Consider the following 20,725-nt stretch of genomic DNA (forward strand, 5'->3'; position numbering starts at 1 on the left):
ATATTATTTTTTCTTTTCTTTGATTTGAGTTACAGCCACGCCATGGGACCACAGCGATAAGCCGAGCGCAAAGAGTGAGATGTGGAAGGGTGCATGCCAGAACCACCACAGCCCACACCCAACACAGCAAGGCACGGAGACTCAACGAGTCGAGATGTCCCCCAAACACTCCAGAGCGCGTGCAGAAACCCAAGAGGGAATACGGCATATCTATTTTTTTCTCTACCCACTCCTTTTTAACAAAGTGTTGGTGTTTTTCCATGATGTTACGCTCATTATGCAATCGGCAAGACGAGGTATCGAGATCACCTTCGTCCAATGGTACGGATTCTAGAAAAGCAGTTACATGTTTCGTGTTGAAGAACAGCCCATGGAGCTGGACATCACAAAGCTACCTCCGAGATCTCTTCAAGCGACCGATGGTGCACGCACAAGGGGCCAGCACTTTCCCACCCGCTTTGCCGCCAGGAGTAATATTTGACACGTGATCAATATTTGTATTTCTCAGAGCTGGAATTTAGGCAAATTCAGCGCAGTACCAAATGTAATGTGATGGGTTGTTTAGTGCAATTATTGGTTACTGGCTTGAGACCATCAAGACACACTACACTTGAGAATCCAGTTTAATACTAGCAGGAACCACCTGGTTCCACCAGCCCACAGGGGATTATTGTGTCCGTCCGTCCGTCGTGCATCCAAAAATGGGAGGGGTGGGGCTGGGTGGAGGGGGGGGAGGGGCTGGGTGGGGAGGGTGGGGAGGGGCTGGGTGGGGAGGGTGGGGCTGGGTGGGGGGTGGGAGGGGTGGGGCTGGGTGGTTGAGGGGCTGGTCACCCCGTGGTGCCCTTATAAAACTCAACGTTTAACCTACTCACGCCGGCTTGTGCCCGCCCTCACAGTCGGCCATATTTGCGGAATACAACACGCCGCCGTTGACCTTGGCCATTGACTGAGCAACCCAACGTTCTTACCAGCTCCCTCCGCAGGAATGTGTTCATAGGTGGCTGCCTGGATTTTAACCCAGAATCTCAGTGGTGCTTGCTCAGCACTTTGACCTCTGAGCCGAATAGAAATATCTACCCACTCGATTTTTGTGGCAGGAAAAACAACGGAACCACATAAAGCACTCAAATATACATTTAAAAACTAGAATGTATTTCAACTAAACTATTGTTTATTTATTCAGAACCGACCCGGTCACAAATGATAGCTCAACGAAGTGTTTTATTACATGGAAATTTATAGAAGCGAAATTCTCTAAATGCACGATTATAAATGTGGAGGGGAAACCCGCAGGACGCGGAGAAAAATCCGCGCGACCACGGGGAGAACATGCAAACTCCAAACATACAGTCGGGATCGAATCCACGACGTCCTGCATACCAGGCGAGGGAGATAACATTTCACCACCGCGGCTGACATGAGCATACATTATCTCGAGGGCTCACCTTGTCAATGGTGAGCTTCATGAGCTCCATGTTGTCCACGCTGTGCCTATGGATGATTCTCGGTCTAGCCCCTGGGCACAGATGACAACAGCGAGGAGAATCTGCTCAGTTTAAACATCGACTGCCGTAGTACACGCAACAGATGGGGTGATTTAAAATATTGAGTCCATTGTCAATCCATTGCTGGATGAAGGTTCCCCCAAGCCATGTCAGCTACGGGGGTTATTTGACCATGTTTCACCACGCTGGTTAGTGAGGGTTACTAAAAAGGGTGAGCATAGACGTGGGAGCATAGAATTACAGTTCAACAATGGATTTTTTCTGCACTGTGCAGTTTGCTTTGTGGACAATGATATGTAGACATGCTAATATACTCTGCGCATATTATAAACTCTGTAGACAAACGCCTTACATGTGACACGCAGCCTTACATGTGACATATTTGACATAGGAGCATAAACCATCACGCGAACTCCGGTTATCCTCGTAGCGGCTTCTGGCTGGACATTGAACAAAGACGATTACCGCATTGCGCGTTTACAGGTGCACTTCTGCGGCCGTCTGGAATGCTGTTCCGATATTAGTAAAACACTGGGGCTATGCACTTTTAAATAATCTCGATTGAAAATATTTTTTTTAGAACTACTTTTTGTGTTTGTTTTACTTCCCCTGCACCTCCGATTAGCACGGTTGGCTACGAACGGTGCGAAAGAAGTTCAGCATACATACATACAGTACACAGAAGCAGTAGGTGAATGTCTGTACGGTGACAATATACAGTGATATGATGGCAAGTCCGCTTCCAGCGTTCGAACGCTTATGAAACTCAATCTTGTCCGGTTGCCACACCATTCTCCCTGATGTGGTATGTACCTGGTATCCGTTTCATAACAGACATGGTGTAAGGTTTCATGGCCTTACACCTAGCTAGCCATTCACTCACACCGCTCAGACAGCCGGCCTCCATCCACCTCGGCGCGACGAGCGCTCGCTCCGCTAAAAAGAGGCAAACGTGAAAGCTCCGCGCGAACGCATCGACATCGACACTCACCGCGTCCAATTCGCGAGTCCCCACTCCTCTGACGGCCACCGGCAGCGGGGGAAGGAAAAGCCGGCCCGAGTTTCCGCTTGAATTCGCAGCAAAATAAGCGCAATTTCACTCGCACGAGCGCAACAAGGGTTCACCGCAATCGGCCGCGGGGTTTAGGCATCGTTCGCCTCGCGCTTGCTGGTGATCGAATAACTCGGAGCCAGTTTATTCCAATTAAACACCGGCTGCTTAGCGAGGCCCCGTGGGAGGCTATTAACGTCTAATTGCCTCCTCCGTGTTTCGCTCGACAGTGGAGCCGAGCATCCCGAGGGAGACCGACGTGCCCGCACGGGACCTGCCCGCCTTCCACCGCCGCCGTTCGGCGTAAAAAGCCCCCGACGTTTTTTTTATTCACGCCGTAGCCCCGGTAAGCAATGGCAGGCGCAACAACAACAACAACAGCAACAAAAAAACGGCGCAAAAAAAACAGTCGACGAAAAACAATAGAACGCCGGTAAAGCGTTGACAAATTCTAAGCACCTGCCTGAATTGGCCGCACGAACGGGAAATAATATCTGCAAGGTGTTGCTGAGCAATGGACGTTGAGACACACTTGTTACACGTGAAAGCAAGAAGAGATTTCTTAAATGAAACACTTACATTCATGAAACGCCCGTCAGCAGGGTGGTTATCAAAACTATACTATGAACCTGGTAGCTTGAATCTTGATTTGAAGTTGAGTTTGGTAACTTGAGTTTGATTGATTATCATTCGCGGCTCGTGATATCCTTTGGGGCTCCCATTCACCAAGCCGCACTGAACACTGTCCTACAGTGAGACTTTGTTCTTGCATTAGATTCGCGATAAGCTATACATCATTATGCATCCTTGTTATGAATAAAACAACAGCATTTATTATCACGAACTTGATTAAAAATCTGCATGGTGCAGAGAGCCCAATCTCCCTCCTCCTCTAACCTCAGGAGCACAGCTTTGAGATTTATGCCCACGATTTTACGCTCTGTACTGGAATATAATAAAATAAAAAATCTACATGGGAAGAAGCGCAGTGGATAGGGTGATCTGTGCGTAAGACGGTGGCTTAGCCACGCTGAGGATTATCCCTCGTGCAGGTAATGAAACTGCGGTCCCCCTGTCCAATTGCCCCTCCTCCTCTCCGTGGCGCAAATGCTCGCAGGGGCCTCTCCCCTCCAGCCCGTGATGCCCCTGTGCAGTTGATCTTCGTGCGCGCTCGTCGGCCGTGCCACGGACTGCGATCCCACGCGCGTCTCACCCTGCGTCGTGAACTCGTTCCCGCGGATGGGCAGCTCGTTGGGGCGCTTCGTGCCGTTGTCCTCGTTGTTGTTGTTGTTGTTGATTGCCAGAATGCCGTGCAGCTCCTCCAGGTTGGCCCGAGCCGTGGCCTCTCCACTGCGGTCACCGATCTGCAAGGACGGTGTGGGAAGGGGGAGGTGGTGGGTGCGACCGTCTGGCGCTTCTGTCAAAACTTAGGGGGAAGCGCCGATTGCCACCGCCGCGTTCAGCCGCCGTCGTGGGTTTCAATTGTACGGCTGGGCTTAGTGGGAGGGCATGGCTGAGGTGGGTTAATGTTGACAGCAGTGGCGGACACACACAAGCGGTGTTTGTGTTTCCGCGTCACGCGAACTTTCATCGTTTCCGCCCTGCGACACGTATTCCTCGATGCGATTCGTACTGGAACCGAAATATCACACGCGCAGCCATGTCTTGATTTCACGGGCTTGTTTTGATGGGGTATTTTTGTGTGCGTGTTTAGCTTGCTGTCCTTACCCCGCACCTCCGATTAGCACGGTTGGCTACGTACAGTGAGAAAGCAGTTCAACATACATTCATACATGTAAAATAAATTGTTTTAAAAGTAAATACACACGAATTACACGCATACAGATCCATTCTACTATTTGTTGTATAGCGTGAAAATCAAAACCCTATGCAAGTCAGTAGTTATTATTTCAATCACAAGATACATCCAACTGGTTAGTGCTTGCGCCTGTGCGTGATCTACGATTGCATAGAGCGCCTTGCAAGCTGTGAAAGAATTGGACCATCAGGCGAGAGGTCTGGGGTTAAAGAACCACTGCACTACGCAAATGAAAAGAAGCAACTCAAACTGCATGCAAGGAATACGTGGGAGGTGGCTCATTCTCCTCCACTGCCCCCCATTATCTGGAACTTCCTTGCCCCAGCCATCCATGCTGTCCAACTGCATACCACCTATTCAGGTCCATCTTCTGCCTAGAACTGTCTTTTTCTCTCTCTCTCTGTCTCTCGATAAAACGTGCCCAGCTGTGTCTGTCCAGCATCTTGAGATGCGTTTGAGACTCGGGACGCTGTATAATTCCACAAAGTCACAGTGCTGTATGTCTAACACCTTCGCGCGCAGCACCGTATCCCGTAAGTGTTGAACTTCTTCCGCACCATACGTCGCCAACCGTGCTAATCCTATCGACACTACATTTTTTTTCCCAATGCAAGTCGGCGCCTCACGTATTGACTCAATTGTTATGCAACCAACACGTACACTATTTATTTCGACATTGCTGGCGATCTTAAAATAAAGTCTGAATGTCATGATGTCCACCCACCCCTCCACCCCCCAATGATATTCACTTGCACTTATCGGCATCGTGTAATGGGACGAAGACATTTTCCATTTTAAAACTTTCGCAGAAAGCAGGAATACAACTTCGAACTATTCTGGCAAACAGCCTCTGGAAGATAAATTTACAGAACTACACCTACACTTTTTTTCTTTTACCAGGTAAGGCCCATTGAGCCACAAATGACGGCTCAACGAAGTGGCTTATCGCGCGGAAATGTACAACAGCCAAAGAACCGATGTTGATTCTAAATGTGGAGGGGTAAACCGGAGGACCCGGAGAAAAATCAACACGACCACGGGGAGATAACACGCAAACTCCAAATATTCAGCAGGCGTCGGGGTCGGAATCGATTCCACGACCTCCTGTACACCAGGCGAGGTAGTTAACATCTCCTAGCCACCGCGGCGCCATGCTCCTGAGATGCCTCCATCTGCCTCTTATCCACAGCAGGTCGGTGGTTGTGATGCACCTCCTCACACGCCGTGCTAGAGAAGATTGTCGTCACAGGCACGCGCCACTTTGACCAATCGTCAGCGTCTTGAGCACCTTGAGGTCTGGCCGCATTGCGGTAAAGGTGCTGCCCTCGAATTCCTCGCTCAGGTCACTGCTGGCGGAAGGACCAAGAGAGAGAGGGGAGTTCTCGACTCTCGAGAGGCTATTTTGGCCTCCTCGTCCACGCTGGTCATGCGTCTTGACGCAGGTGGGAGTGCACACACTTTATCACACTTTATCCCACTTATACTGCTGGGTGGACAGAGGCGATGGCGGCGGCGGTGGTGGTGGTGGCGGGAATTTAATAAACGTGCCTCATTGCTTCAACTGCTGCGCCGGGCAGATCCAAAATGCAACGGGCGACTCCCAAGTCTGGCGCTCTAACCATTAACACGTGGACAGCTTCCAGACCTGCTCCCACATTCTGCGAACGCGAATAGCGAAGCGTACGCGAGGCGGCGTGCGGCCGTGCGCTGCGTGGCGCGACCCCCACCTCGCGCGATAGCTCCAGATGCTTGGTGACGAAGCGCACGGCCTCTCGGTTGCTCCCCAGGGCCGAGTGGGCATTGCCGAGGCTGAAGCACGCCCGCGCCTCTCCGACCCTGCCCGACCGAAGATGGGCCGAGGCAAGATAGCAACAACAGCAACAACAACAGCCACAACAACAACAACAGACAAACAACGACGCTCTGATGTCGAGCTGGGACGCGATTTTATGTCGATTCGTTATAAATCCGTCGACGACTCTTGCCGACCGAACCCACGCTGGACATCTGTGAAAGAGAGACCCGTGGCTCGACGGATTTCCTGCAAGTGAAGCGATCTCATTCTGACATTGCGCAATAGAAGGTACTCCTATTGTTTGGCAAGCAGCGGGACAAAGGCGAAGCGCGCGCGCGTGCGTGTGTGCGTGTGTGTGAACGCACGCGCGCGTGTGTGTGTGTGTGTGAACGCACGTGCGCGTGTGTGTGTGTGAACGCACGTGCGTGTGTGTGTGCGTGTGTGAACGCACGCGCGTGTGTGTGTGTGTGAACGCACGTGCGTGTGTGTGTGTGAACGCACGCGCGTGTGTGTGTGTGTGAACGCACGCGCGCGTGTGTGTGTGCGTGTGTGAACGCACGCGCGTGTGTGTGTGTGTAAACGCACGCGTGTGTGTGTGTGAACGCACGCGCGTGTGTGTGTGTGTGAACGCACGCGTGTGTGTGTGTGTGAACGCACGCACGTGTGCGTGTGTGAACGCACGCGTGTGTGTGTGTGTGAACGCACGCGCGCGTGTGTGTGTGTGAACGCACGCGCGTGTGTGTGTGTGAACGCACGTGCGTGTGTGTGTGTGTGAACGCACGCGCGTGTGTGTGTGTGAACGCGCGCGCGTGTGTGTGAACGCACGCGCGTGCGCGTGTGTGTGTGAACGCGCGCGCGTGTGTGTGTGAACGCACGCGCGCGTGTGTGTGTGTGTGAACGCACGCGCGCGTGTGTGTGTGTGAACGCACGCGCGTGTGTGTGTGTGAACGCACGTGCGTGTGTGTGTGTGTGAACGCACGCGCGTGTGTGTGTGTGAACGCGCGCGCGTGTGTGTGAACGCACGCGCGTGCGCGTGTGTGTGTGAACGCGCGCGCGTGTGTGTGTGTGTGAACGCGCGTGCGTGTGTGTGTGTGAACGCACGCGCGCGTGTGTGTGTGTGTGAACGCACGCGCGTGTGTGTGTGTGTGTGAACGCACGTGCGCGTGTGTGTGTGTGAACGCACGTGCGTGTGTGTGTGCGTGTGTGAACGCACGCGCGTGTGTGTGTGTGTGAACGCACGTGCGTGTGTGTGTGTGAACGCACGCGCGTGTGTGTGTGTGTGAACGCACGCGCGCGTGTGTGTGTGCGTGTGTGAACGCACGCGCGTGTGTGTGTGTGTAAACGCACGCGTGTGTGTGTGTGAACGCACGCGCGTGTGTGTGTGTGTGAACGCACGCGTGTGTGTGTGTGTGTGAACGCACGCACGTGTGCGTGTGTGAACGCACGCGTGTGTGTGTGTGTGTGTGAACGCACGCGCGCGTGTGTGTGTGTGAACGCACGCGCGTGTGTGTGTGTGAACGCACGTGCGTGTGTGTGTGTGTGAACGCACGCGCGTGTGTGTGTGTGAACGCGCGCGCGTGTGTGTGAACGCACGCGCGTGCGCGTGTGTGTGTGAACGCGCGCGCGTGTGTGTGTGAACGCACGCGCGCGTGTGTGTGTGTGTGAACGCACGTGCGTGTGTGTGTGTGTGAACGCACGCGCGTGTGTGTGTGTGAACGCGCGCGCGTGTGTGTGAACGCACGCGCGTGCGCGTGTGTGTGTGAACGCGCGCGCGTGTGTGTGTGTGTGAACGCGCGTGCGTGTGTGTGTGTGAACGCACGCGCGCGTGTGTGTGTGTGTGAACGCACGCGCGTGTGTGTGTGTGTGTGTGAACGCACGTGCGCGTGTGTGTGTGTGAACGCACGTGCGTGTGTGTGTGCGTGTGTGAACGCACGCGCGTGTGTGTGTGTGTGAACGCACGTGCGTGTGTGTGTGTGAACGCACGCGCGTGTGTGTGTGTGTGAACGCACGCGCGCGTGTGTGTGTGCGTGTGTGAACGCACGCGCGTGTGTGTGTGTGTAAACGCACGCGTGTGTGTGTGTGAACGCACGCGCGTGTGTGTGTGTGTGAACGCACGCGTGTGTGTGTGTGTGTGAACGCACGCACGTGTGCGTGTGTGAACGCACGCGTGTGTGTGTGTGTGAACGCACGCGCGCGTGTGTGTGTGAACGCGCGCGCGTGTGTGTGAACGCACGCGCGTGCGCGTGTGTGTGTGAACGCGCGCGCGTGTGTGTGTGAACGCACGCGCGCGTGTGTGTGTGTGTGAACGCGCGTGCGTGTGTGTGTGTGAACGCACGCGCGCGTGTGTGTGTGTGTGAACGCACGCGCGTGTGTGTGTGTGTGTGAACGCACGTGTTTATCAGCTCAAGGGGGACTCTCTCGTGAACACATCTCGCTACGCGGCTGCTCGACTCCCGCCAGCGAGCAAGGGGGGATAATCGCCACCGCTACTGGCAACGACGTCGCGTTCCGCTCGCCAAAGACAGCCGTCCGAGCCTGCCGCCGCAGCTTTAAATTAACCCTCGAAGCGGCTCGATTAAAAGCGTGAATTCACGACGCCTCGAAGTCGGCAGCAACAAACCCAATTCCCCCCCCTACGGATTTCGATGTGCGTCAGTGTTCATAGAGTAAGGGGTAACATGTGCTTTAAGATTGCACACACACACGCACACACACACGCACACACACACGCACGCACACACGAGCGTGCGCACGCCGGGGGATTGATTCGTCACTCGGTATTTTCTATGAAGCCGCTCAGGCTGGCAGCGTAATGAGGGATTGCCGGCGTAAGGCACTACCACTAGAGTAGCAGGCATATGTATTGAAACCCCTATATTATTCATACCCTGCATTTCTGTAATCCTATGAATGGCCAAAGGAGTTCCTTGACAGCGTTTCGGACTGATGTGGCTGAAATAAAGCACTGGTTGCATATACACACGTACACAAACACATATATACTGGGTGCTTCAAAAACATGTTAACATTTACATGGGACTATCGTTTTTAATGGGAAAAGAACGGATAATACACTGTAACATGATAACAAATGTCATGTTAATAGCTTCAAAAAGTTAAATAGTCTCCACTTGTTCGCCATCGTTGTCAACACGTGCTTCGAATCTCCTCCAGGTGGTCTCCAGAGCCCGTTGGCACATTTCTTGTGGCGTTGTTGCAAATTTTAATTTTAAATTTTTACCTACGTGACTTTACCGAAAAAACCTAAGAATATGAATCCTTGCAGTCACGAAAGCTTCAAATCTAGAATTGTTGCAAATTCTCAGAAGTGTTAAAAAATAATTGAAGCACCCTGAACGGTGGATTCCTGTACTAGACTGCAAACCATTCTCTATACGAATGTCAATTTAGGCAAAAGCTATGACCAAATCACCCTGGAAGTGACGGAGTTCACAAGAAGCTCGCTAGGATTGAGAACTGAGAGTGCTTTGATGGGTGACCACGTTGCATGCCCAGTTGCCATAAGTGTCTGCAAGGCTGAAGTATGGTCAAATAACCTCCTTGACCCGTGCAGCATGAGAACGCAAGCTTCCAGCAGTAGATTGACAATACGGCAGTACATCTACGTACGGTACTATATAATGACTCAAGCGTATGCAATTCTGTACATGAATGCCTGTTCAAGCAATGGAAATTGTACTCCATACAGATCTGTGATACAAGGAGGTATAATGCACAACGCTCGCTCTCTATTGATGTTGACTATTTATAGAACATAATTTGACTGGCATTAAATACCGGTGCCCGCCCTATGTCGCCTGTCTGCGTGCGCAATATCCGTAGCGTTTTCTACGCAATAAAACCCGAGCGCGGCGGCTTTTGGGCTACACAGATGCTCTCCGTGCAACAAAACAAAGATGCCCCGCATAGCCCGTAACAGAAAATTGGATCAAGTGCTGTGAGCGTAGCACCTATGGAGGCCGGGAAGGCACGACACGCGAGAGGGGTGAGTGGCCAGCACAACGCCCGGCCGCCTTTGTCTCCCTAGTGACGATGTTTGAGGCTGAGTCGATCTAGGAGAGGCCAGGACCGGTCCAGATAATCGTCACTGGCACTGGAATCGAACTCGGGTGGCCGGGTTCTTGGCGCAGCGTGGCGCTCACCGCTACACCACCCGCTCCCCGACACCCGCGCGCGCGTGCACTTAGGGGCCATCCATTTAGTCCGTACGCAAAAATCTGTCAAAACTTGACCCCTCCCCCCCTCCCTGTACACACGCCGACTTTTTATACCCCCTCGTCACCTGTGTGCGTACGCCTGACGCACCCCCCAACCCCCCCGCTGAATCCTACAGAACAGACGATATTTAATCTACGCAGAAGCGATCAAGGATTAATAATATTAACGTGTTTAAGCAAACAGACAGTCCACCGCCGGACTATCTAACTCATCTGAAGGCCAATGGAGACAAATTATTATCGAGGCTTCACACCCCCCCGCCCCACCCCCGTTTCCTATGCGTACATTGTCAGTAGACCCCCCCCCCCATACGCGCGCGTACGCATTTGGGTTAACCCCCCCTCCCCCCTCCATGCGTACGTACTCAATGAATGGCCCCTTACACACGAGCACTCTGCAGCTGCTAATGTGCACCGAGACTTACGAAGTGCATCCCACTCTCGTGCAGGAGTCAACAGGTGGACGCGACGAAGAGATGGTGACGCAACACCAGAGGTCGCAACCGGGTACCCGATACCCGTACCCTACCCGATACCCGGCTACCCGTACCCAGCCGGGTACGGGTACGGTAAGGAATCAAAACCCGTTTGCGACCTCTGCGCAACACTAAGCCCCACCACCACCACCACCCCAACCAGCACGTGGCACTCTCCACACTAATGACAGGCCTGTGGCCAGCTAAGCAGGCAGCTGCTGTCCAACTCGCATTGTGGAGGCATTAATTAGAGGGTTGGTGGCGGGCGGGCGGGCGGGGGGAGGGAGAAATGTCAATTCTGGAAGGGTTCTGCTTTTGTCTCTTGCGCTTGCAGCCAACCACTTGAGCTGGCGAGATAAGCGAGCTGCTCGCTAGCTGACACGTCCAGCACCCTATAAGGTGGCCGCAGCTTATTGCGCACGAGAGTGCTGTACGCCACAAATGAACCGCAATACACTCGCCGATCTCGTCGAAGCGCGCGGAACGCCGTCGCGCGAACTCCGGTCATCCCCGCAGCGGCGGCTTCTGGATAGCCGTCGGACGGAGGCGGCGGTCACCGCGTCGCGCGCTTTCAGGAGCGCTCCCGCGGCCGTCTGGAACGCTCTGTAAAATTTAGGTTGAAAAACTAATTTCTCAAGGACTGATTTTTTTTTCTGCTTGGTTCGTTGTCCTTCTCACCCCCCCTCCCCCACACCTCCGATCAGCACGGTTGGCTACTACGTACGGCACGAACGAAGTTCAACACACGTACGTTCAAAGCGACGCAGACATTGGGAGCTTTCGAGGCGGGCGAGTGCGCACACGCGGCCAACGCAATTCATCCACGGCCACTCAAAGCGCCGGAGGCAATCATAATCAGTCGACACGGAACCCGGAGGCTGACTGCGAAGGTCCACCGGTCGCGGCCTCGGAAGCGAAACCGCCGCGCGGATCGCAGCGACCCAATTCGACCGGCAGCCGGTGACCAAACGCACGCGGTTTCGACGGCAAAGCCGACGACAGCCTTTCGCGAGCGAAATCGAAAGAATGGGCTGGGCGATTGACACGTGCGCGCATTGGCACGACGGCACGGCCGGAGATGGAGCCCTGCAGGAGGAGCGCGCAAGCTTGTCGGGGTGGCGGGCGGGGGGGGAGCACCTGCCTGTCCTGCAGCTCCTGTGCGATGGCGAGGTGCTTGAGGTGGAAGTCGACTGCGCGGCAGTAGTCCTGCATGAGGGTGCAGGTGTTGCCCAGGCTGTAGCACGCCTGCGCCTCCACCGCCCGCTCACGCAGCTGCCGAGCCAGCTGCAGCGTCTTCCTGCGCGGAGGAAATGCGCGCGCACACACCCACGCGCGCGGGCGCGTGAACACAACACAGACACACACGTCCACCCACGCGCGCACGCACGCACGGGAGCGCTCGCTCAAGCGCGCACACAAGACACGCGGACACACGCACGCTCAAATACACACGCAAGACACACAGACACATGCACACACACATGCACGCTCAAATGCACACGCAGGACGCACAGACACATGCACACACACATGCACGCTCAAACGCACACACAAGACACGCAGATACATGCACACACACATGCACGCTCAAATGCACACGCAAGACACGCGGACACATGCACACACACATGCACCCTCAATGCACACGCAAGACACACAGACACATGCACGCTCAAATGCACACGCAAGACATGCGGACACATGCAAACACACACGCACACACACATGCACGCTCAAATGCACACGCAAGACACACAGACACATGCACACACGCACGCTCAAACGCACACGCAAGAGACACAGACACATGCACGCTCAAATGCACACGCAAGACACGCGTACACATGCACGCACACATGCACACACACATGCACACGCAAGACACACAGACACATGCACGCACGTGCAAACGCACAAGCAAGAGACACAGACACATGCACGCTGAAATGCACACGCAAGACACGCGGACACATGCACACACGCACGCTCAAACGCACACGCAAGACACACAGACACATGCACGCTAAAACGCTCACGCAAGACACACAGACACACGCACGCTCAAACGCACACGCAAGACACACAGACACACGCACGCTCAAACGCGCACACACATTGACAAGCGCACGCTGGCTCAAACGCGCATTCACTCACGCACGCACGGGGGCAGGCGAATGAGCAACAGTTCATGGGATCGGAGTTTGGCTCACGCGAAGGGCCTAGCACCTGTGGCAGCTGACATCAGGGCGTGCGGTATCGAGCCTGGAGCCTCCCTAAGCATTGCTGCTGGGTGGTTTTTTTTGTCTCATTAATTCAAATGATGCCATTACGCTCCGCGGCGGGAAGGCGCGGGTAAACCGATACCCGAGCGCGTTGCGATGCCATTCTTGCAAACGGTGGGCGGGGTGGGGGACGTATAATTGTAGCACGCACACCTCGCCTTATTAGCGCGATAATTATTGTCGCAGTTACCTACGATATTTATTTGTTCATGTATTAATACGAACATTGTTGGGATTGGATTCGCTGTACAATTGTTCGAAGTGGTTGCGTAAAAAATGCGTTTGTTTTAGTGCTGGCGCGGCTCGGATCAATCCACAATATCAGAAACACGCACGGTAGCATCTTAACAACCACAACAAAACGTACATTACTACAGTTAATAAATACAATGCAAATACACGTCAACGTAACAAAAGGTGTAACATGCAAACACAAGTGGGGATTTTAGACATTTTCAAATAATCGAAGCGAAGGAATAAACGCAACACAGTCTGAGTGTCAACGCCAACCAACTGCGACTCCACACGTAACGTTCCGTACCAATCATATGCGTAACTCCATGGATGAAAACTAAAATAAAATGAAACTAAACAATTTTTATTTTAAAAACTAAACAAATTTTTATAGTGTCAGGCAAGGCCCACTGAGCTATATAGAGCTCTTTTTCAGTGGCGAACTGGCCACAAATGATAGCTCAACGGAGTGGCTTATCGCATGGAAATGCAAACGCGTGATGTTGAAAACCCGGAAAACCCGGAGAAAAATCCACACGAACACGGGGAGAGAAACACGCAAACTCCAAATATGCAGGCTTCAGGGGTCATGTTGGGATCAGGACCACGACGATCGAACCCATGACCTCCGAAAGTTGACACTCGTCACTGAGAACAAAAGTTACTCAATGGATACCTTTGCAAAATTCAACAGCAATTAACGGCGCTTGGACTCAGCAAGCGTGGCTTAACACCTTCTCTGCCGGGGAACTTTTGCAACTGCTCCTGGTCAAGAGACCCGGTTATGTCATCTCCTGGGAGTATCCAAAGCCACTCAGAGCTAATAAAGGGTGGGCGAGCATTCCGTATACAGGGACTCCTCTACTTACGAACATTCGACTTACGAACTTTCAAAGTGACGAACAAATCTGTCCGTCCATATGTCCAGTTGCCTGTTCGGACCGAGAGTCGTAAGTTCACCCGCCGCGCAATAGATTTCGGTGGTGGCATCTACATCTCCAGAACGTGAAGAACCAGTAGCATCTACATCTTACAGGAGATTATGCAACTTTTAGGGCCATTCCCCCGTGTTTAGCGTGCACGCTGTAGACCACGTGTTTGCTGTCCACTGGAGCGTGGTTGGGACTTATGAACAAGTCGGCTTGCGAACAGACTTCTGGAACATAACTCGTTCGTCAGCAGAGGAGTGCCTGTATATAGAGAGCGCGAGCGTGTGATGCGCCTACTTCTTCTTGGTTCTTTCGGTAAAATGACGTAGAAGGGAAGTAATAAAATAATAAAAATAAAACATAATAAAATAATTCTCACGACGTTTCGGCCACAACGCAAGCAGCCGTCCTCAGGTGAAACCAGGTCTGTCGAGAAACATTCAGACGCTGTCGCCTCGACAGACCTGGTTTCACCTGAGGACGGCTGCTTGCGTTGTGGCCGAAACGTCGTGAGAATTATTTTATTATGTTTTATTTTTATTATTTTATTACTTCCCTTCTACGTGACTTTACAGAAAGAACCAAGAAGATGAATCCCTGCAGTCACGAAAGCTTTAAATCGAAATGCGCCTACTTGTAAAACTCCGCGGCGGACTCGAACTGGCCGAGGAAGATGTGCGCATTTCCCAGGTTGCTGTACGCACGCCTCTCCGCCCCCTTGTCTCCAAACTCCCGTGCGATAGCCAGCCGCTGCAAAAGTAAATCACAAATGAATGAAAACAGCCGACGACAACATTTTTGTTCCTGGGTACTAAGCGTTGTTTTTGCCTAAAAAAGTATAGAAAATGGCGATTATTCCCCACAAACTTTGCTTTGGTGACCAGGACTTTATGTGAACGAAAGACACAAATGCATACGTTTTAGCATTGAAAATAGGTACATTTCTAAATATCACTGTCCTGGTCAAAAAAGCTAATTTTGTGGGGAATAGCCACTTTCTGTACTTTTGAGGCATCAGCAATTAGGAAATAACACTTACCACCCAGGAACACATTTTCTTTGTTACACAGTGTAATCATAATGAGACTTTTTAACGTCATACCGTCGTTTTCACCCACTCATTCGTTGTTCAATATACCGCACCTCGACTCGACCGTGCACGGCGTGGTTGGCAAGGGCCCTTGGGTGCCAGGATGAGATGGGGGCCCCTCTATAAATACTCCCTCCCTCTTCATACCCCCTGCGGACCTAAGTGCAGATGCACCTCCTACACACTCGATAGCTACTCCGCTGTTTGAAAAGCAACCTCAAGCCCTTCAGATAAGACTAAACTAAAAACACTACTCAAATATTTTTTATTTTACCAGGTTAGGCCCACTGAGCAAGATACTGTTACTCGTTTTTCAGATGCTACCTGGCCACAAATGATAAGTCAACGAAGTGGCTCACCACGTGGAAATTTATAGATACTCCAAACGCACGTTGTTTCTAAATATGGAGGGTAAAAACCGTAGGACCTGCAAACTCAAAATATACAGCAGGCGGCAGGGTCGGGATCGAACCCACGGCCTCCTGCATAACAGGCGAGGTAGTTAACATCTCCTAGCCACTGTGATGATGAGAGAGAGACATGCAGACTCCAAATATACAGCAGCGGCGTCAGGGTCGGGATCGAACCCACGACCTCCTGCACACCAGGCGAAGTAGTTAACATCTCCTAGCCACTGTGATGAGAGAGAGAGAGACGCAAACTCCAAATATACAGCAGCAGGCATCAAGGTCGGGATCGAACCCACGACCTCCTGCACACCAGGCGATGTAGTTAACATCTCGCCCCTGCGGAGCCATTCATTTCTTCCCAGCGCCAAAGCTGTTGAGAGTGCACATCCTGCACACTCGATATCTGCTCTACCAGAGCTATACTCCCATCTCGTCTTCGAGTACATACTCTCGAACCTCCTCCTCATCTACCTCCCGGTGGTTTTGGAGAAGGGCTGAGGCCGTGCCGCTTGGGTTCCTCGCATCGGTTGGAGCTGCAGTGAGCAGCCACTGCTGGGCTGCGTTCTCACCTCCTGGTGGCAGGCCACGGCTTGGCTGAAGCAGCCCAGGAGGTAATAGGTGTTGCCCAGGTTGCCGAAGGCTCGGCCCTGAGCCGCACGGTCTCCGAGCTCCCGCACCAGTGCCAGGTTGGCTCTGGGAGACAAACGGCGAGCGGTCGGCTCGGGTGCGTTGTGTGTGCGCGCACGCGCGTTGGTGGACTTCTTTCTCACCGTACGAAGCCAACCGTGCCCATCGGAGGCGCACTGCCACCAAACCCGACTTCATCCAACTTTACCGCCGCTCACATTCGCATTCGTCTTCTGCTATCGTAATGGAAATGGCAGCGTTTACCGGGGTAGATCGAGTTTTCGGTATCTGCCGCTCGCATACATAGACACGTGGAGCGCTTGTTGTCAATCCACTGCTGGATGAGCACCACCAATCCCTGACCCATCGCCCCCCCCCCCCGTGCCATACGGGTCTTGGGAGTTATTTCACCACATTTCACCACGTTGGTCAGCACGAGTTGACGAAGGTGGGGAGCATACGTATGCGTGTCTCTACGTCGAACTTCTTTCGCACCGCACGTAGCCAACCGTGCTAATCGGAGAATAGGTGTGGCAGCATATAAGTACAGTTTAGCACGACAGCGGATGCTTTTTTTCCACTGCCCTCTGCTGCCCACCGCATAGTGCCGAAGCCTACGGCAATGTCTTGTGAACGGTGGTCGCCCAATCAAGAATAGTCTCAGGTTCAAAACTGCTAAGCTTACAAGATCTGACGAAATGGGGAGCATTCCATGCGAGTTGGTCAAAGGCGTTATGAATAAATATCGCCTTGTGAACAGTAAACACGAAATGCACTCGCTGTCCCTTCACAGCCCAGTGGATTTAGGAGTGTCAGGGCTCACGGTGAAGTCTGCGTTACCCACTAAGTACGCGTATAATGTACTTCCAAAGTGCTGGAGTAACGTGCATGCGTGACCACAACAATTCATGCGGCAAACGTACACGATCAGTAACATGCTTAACAACTTTGTTTCGTTCAGTATGTCTTTCATTCGGCTAATAACTCGAGAATCAAAAGCGATACGAGAATGAGCAATGCACCACAAATCTGCACTCCGATACGATTTCCCCTCTCTAACTTGGATATCCACTTTTGAGAGTAACGTGACCCTGTGACCTGGAGAGGCGGGCACCTTCTTTCCCACCCCACCTTGTCGTTGGGGGCGCCACGGTGGCTAGGAGATGTTAACTACCTCGCCTGGTACACAGGAGGGCGTGGGTTCGATCCCGACCCTGACGCCTGCTGTATATTTGGAGTTTGCACGTTCTCCCCCTTGGTCGCGTGGATTTTTCTCCAGGTCCTCCGGGGTCTCCCTCCAAATTTAGAAACGTGCTTTTAGACTATTATGGCTGCGATACATTTGCACGTGATAAGCCACTTCGTTGAGCTATCATTTGTGGCCACGTCGCTTCTGAAAAAAAGCCGTATAGCTCAGTGGGCCTTACCTGGTCAAATTAAATAAAACACATTAGATTTTTCCATTAGGGCATTCCATTGTTTGCAGAATACCGTTCGTCGTTAGGAGGTATCACTCGGGGCACTAGTGGGTCTCACTTCCAAATTGATAGTGCGGGTGGTGGGGGGGTGGGGAGGCAGAACGTCATTCCACGTTTAACTCAAGAGACGAGGGTAGCAGCATTACGACGAGTCCCAGCGAACGCGGCCGCGGTGGCGAGGCGGCACGAAAAGCCTCGCCGGAGCGAGGTTAAAGTGAAGCAACCACGGCAGACATTGATACGTGAGGGATGGTGACGACGTGAAAAGGACTTTCAGCCAGCAGTGGATAGAAACAGGCCGATCGTCACTATGTTAATACGCTTTCGGGCGGTGTTATTTCTGGGTTTGCCAGAGTGACTATTTCGCCTAGTCTCCTAGTTCACTCCACCCCCACACTTGCAGGTGAAACCCACTTCCCTTTCTGCTCCATCATCGCACGGCACCACTTTGGAATTCCCTCCCTGTCGTTTCTTTCCCCAAAGTTATCATAATAACCCTCCGCTCCAAATTTCAAGAAACCTACCAAAACACTTATCTACAGCATTACATCTTCGGCAATGCTGTTTACCTGCTAACCGCTTGGTAATTTCTGCGCCATTGGCCCCTTGCTCAGCAACCGAGATTTTTTTTTAAACCATCTAAATTAAATGAATACAAGTAGAAATGATCGGCGTACTGGTAGTGGTTGACTGCTTGCTCCAGGCAGAACTTGGCTTCAGGTCCCAGCTCCCCGGGGTCCTGGCTCGCCGAGCAGCCCCGGCTCTTGCCCTGCGTGTGGTACACGCTGCCCAGGAGATACAGGGCCCTCGCTTCGCCAGCCTGGCCCACGGAGTGACACGCACATCAATTATTATTTGATGATGATGATGATGAGAATAATAATGATTTGGTTTTGATACACGACCATCCTTTATGCTGGTGGCGTATAACACAGCTATGTACAGTGAGGGAAAAACGTATTTGATCCCCTGCTGATTTTGTACGTTTGCCCACTGACAAAGAAATTATCAGTCTATTATTTTAATGGTAGGTTTATTTGAACAGTGAGAGACAGAATAACAACAACAAAATTCAGAAAACGCATGTCAAAAATGTTATAAATTGATTTGCATTTTAATGAGGGAAATAAGTATTTGACCCCTCGGCAAAACATGACTTAGTACTTGGTGGCAAAACCCTTGTTGGCAATCACAAAGGTCAGACGTTTCTTGTAGTCGGCCACCAGGTTTGCACACATCTCAGGAGGGATTTTGTCCCACTCCTCTTTGCAGATCTTCTCCAAGTCATTAAGGTTTCGAGGCTGACGTTTGGCAACTCGAACATTCAGCTCCTTCCACAGATTTTCTATGGGATTAAGGTTCGGAGACTGGCTAGGCCACTCCAGGACCTTAATGTGCTTCTTCTTGAGCCACTCCTTTGTTGCCTTGGCCGTGTGTTTTGGGTCATTGTCATGCTGGAATACCCATCCACGACCCATTACAATAACACCGTCCCAAAGACGAAATAAAATATAAAGGAAACGTTTTGGGCAATAAACTGGACTCCCATGGTAAAGTGGATTCCCATGGTAAACTGGACTCCCATGGTAAACTGGACTCCCATGGTAAACTGGACTCCTATGGTTGGGGGGTCAGCAATCAATAATTCGGTGAAAACTCGATATTTCAAGAGTACGTGACTACGAGACGGTGGTCCTTAAAAAATAAATAAACATCACGAAGCAGTCCTCAAAGAGCCGCGTACAGAACCCCTTCACTGCCTCTCCTCCAGTGGCCATTGATTCTTAAGAGCATTCATTAGGGCATTTAGCCACCCCCCCCCCTTCTGTTTTCCTCCTACAGAGGTGTCAGAGCTAAGGAAGACACCAGAGTTTTAGAGTTTATTGAAACAGTTTATTGAAACATGCGGTTTAGAGAGGTTTCCATTGCACTGTCATCGGTGATGCGTTTGTGCTGGTGTCAACTTCCCTTTCTCTGTGTGTGTGTAACCTGAATCGTCTTACTAATAGGGGTTTTCCCCTTTTTTTCTGGCAACAAAACTGACACCTTTTGCAAGGAATCATGTTTACATTAACCACAATACTTGCAGTCAAATGCAAACAAAAAACAATACTCTGATAATTTATGCATTGTCCTTGAAACTGATTGGTCCACACCAGAGACAGCTTTCTTTAGAGCCTAGTCCCATATGGTGTTCGACCAGATGTAACATGATTCCTTGCAAAAGGTGTCAGTTTTGTTACCAGAAAAAAAAGGGGAAACCCCTATTAGTATATTTTGGTACTGGCAAAGGAGGTCCCATGCTGAATCGTCTTGTTAATAACAAAAACAAATACTTTTGTAAGAAACTTATAAAAAAGCAAGCAGCCGCATTGCGTCTCCGAAGCCCGCAGGTTGCCGGACCGTCTGGACCGAGCGAAGGGCACGCGGGAGGCGAGACGCGGCCACCCACCTGGTCGCCGATCTCCCGCGAGACGTCCAGGTGATGCTGGCAGCACACGATTGCCTCCTCAAAGCGCCCGAGGAATTTGAGCGGGTTCCCCAGATTGCCGCTCGCCTTGGCCTCTGCGGCGCGGTCGCCGATCTTCCTGGAGGCCGGAGCAGCGAGAAGGGGGGGGGGGGAGACGCCGACGTTCGTTTTGGCGCATGGGGAAGCGTGGCCGGTCGATTCACTGACGTAATCGCCGTCGTCATCATCATCGTCGTCGTCGTCGTCATCTTCGTCGTCATCATTGTCATCGACGTCGACGTCGTCGTCATCGTCGTCGTCCTCATCATCGTCGTCATTGTC

At 52.0% G+C, this 20,725-nt stretch overlaps 1 protein-coding gene across 2 annotated transcripts in view; it reads right to left on the minus strand.

Annotated features, from left to right (window-relative positions):
• The window catches only part of LOC133341792 (G-protein-signaling modulator 2-like), a 52,366-nt gene that overhangs the window by 8,418 nt on the left and 23,223 nt on the right, over positions 1–20,725 (minus strand). For both annotated transcript variants that reach the window (XM_061550514.1, XM_061550513.1), the window contains 8 exons: positions 20,387–20,522; positions 18,612–18,754; positions 16,399–16,522; positions 14,964–15,079; positions 12,026–12,181; positions 6,103–6,211; positions 3,770–3,920; positions 1,446–1,516 (listed from right to left, as the gene is read on the minus strand). In XM_061550514.1, coding sequence (XP_061406498.1) covers positions 1,446–1,516; positions 3,770–3,920; positions 6,103–6,211; positions 12,026–12,181; positions 14,964–15,079; positions 16,399–16,522; positions 18,612–18,754; positions 20,387–20,522 — 1,006 coding nt within the window. The remainder of the gene's footprint in view (positions 1–1,445; positions 1,517–3,769; positions 3,921–6,102; positions 6,212–12,025; positions 12,182–14,963; positions 15,080–16,398; positions 16,523–18,611; positions 18,755–20,386; positions 20,523–20,725) is intronic.

Source organism: Lethenteron reissneri, chromosome 12, assembly GCF_015708825.2.
Source record: "Lethenteron reissneri isolate LAM-NWPU_2019-01 chromosome 12, ASM1570882v1, whole genome shotgun sequence".
Lineage (NCBI taxonomy): Eukaryota > Metazoa > Chordata > Hyperoartia > Petromyzontiformes > Petromyzontidae > Lethenteron > Lethenteron reissneri.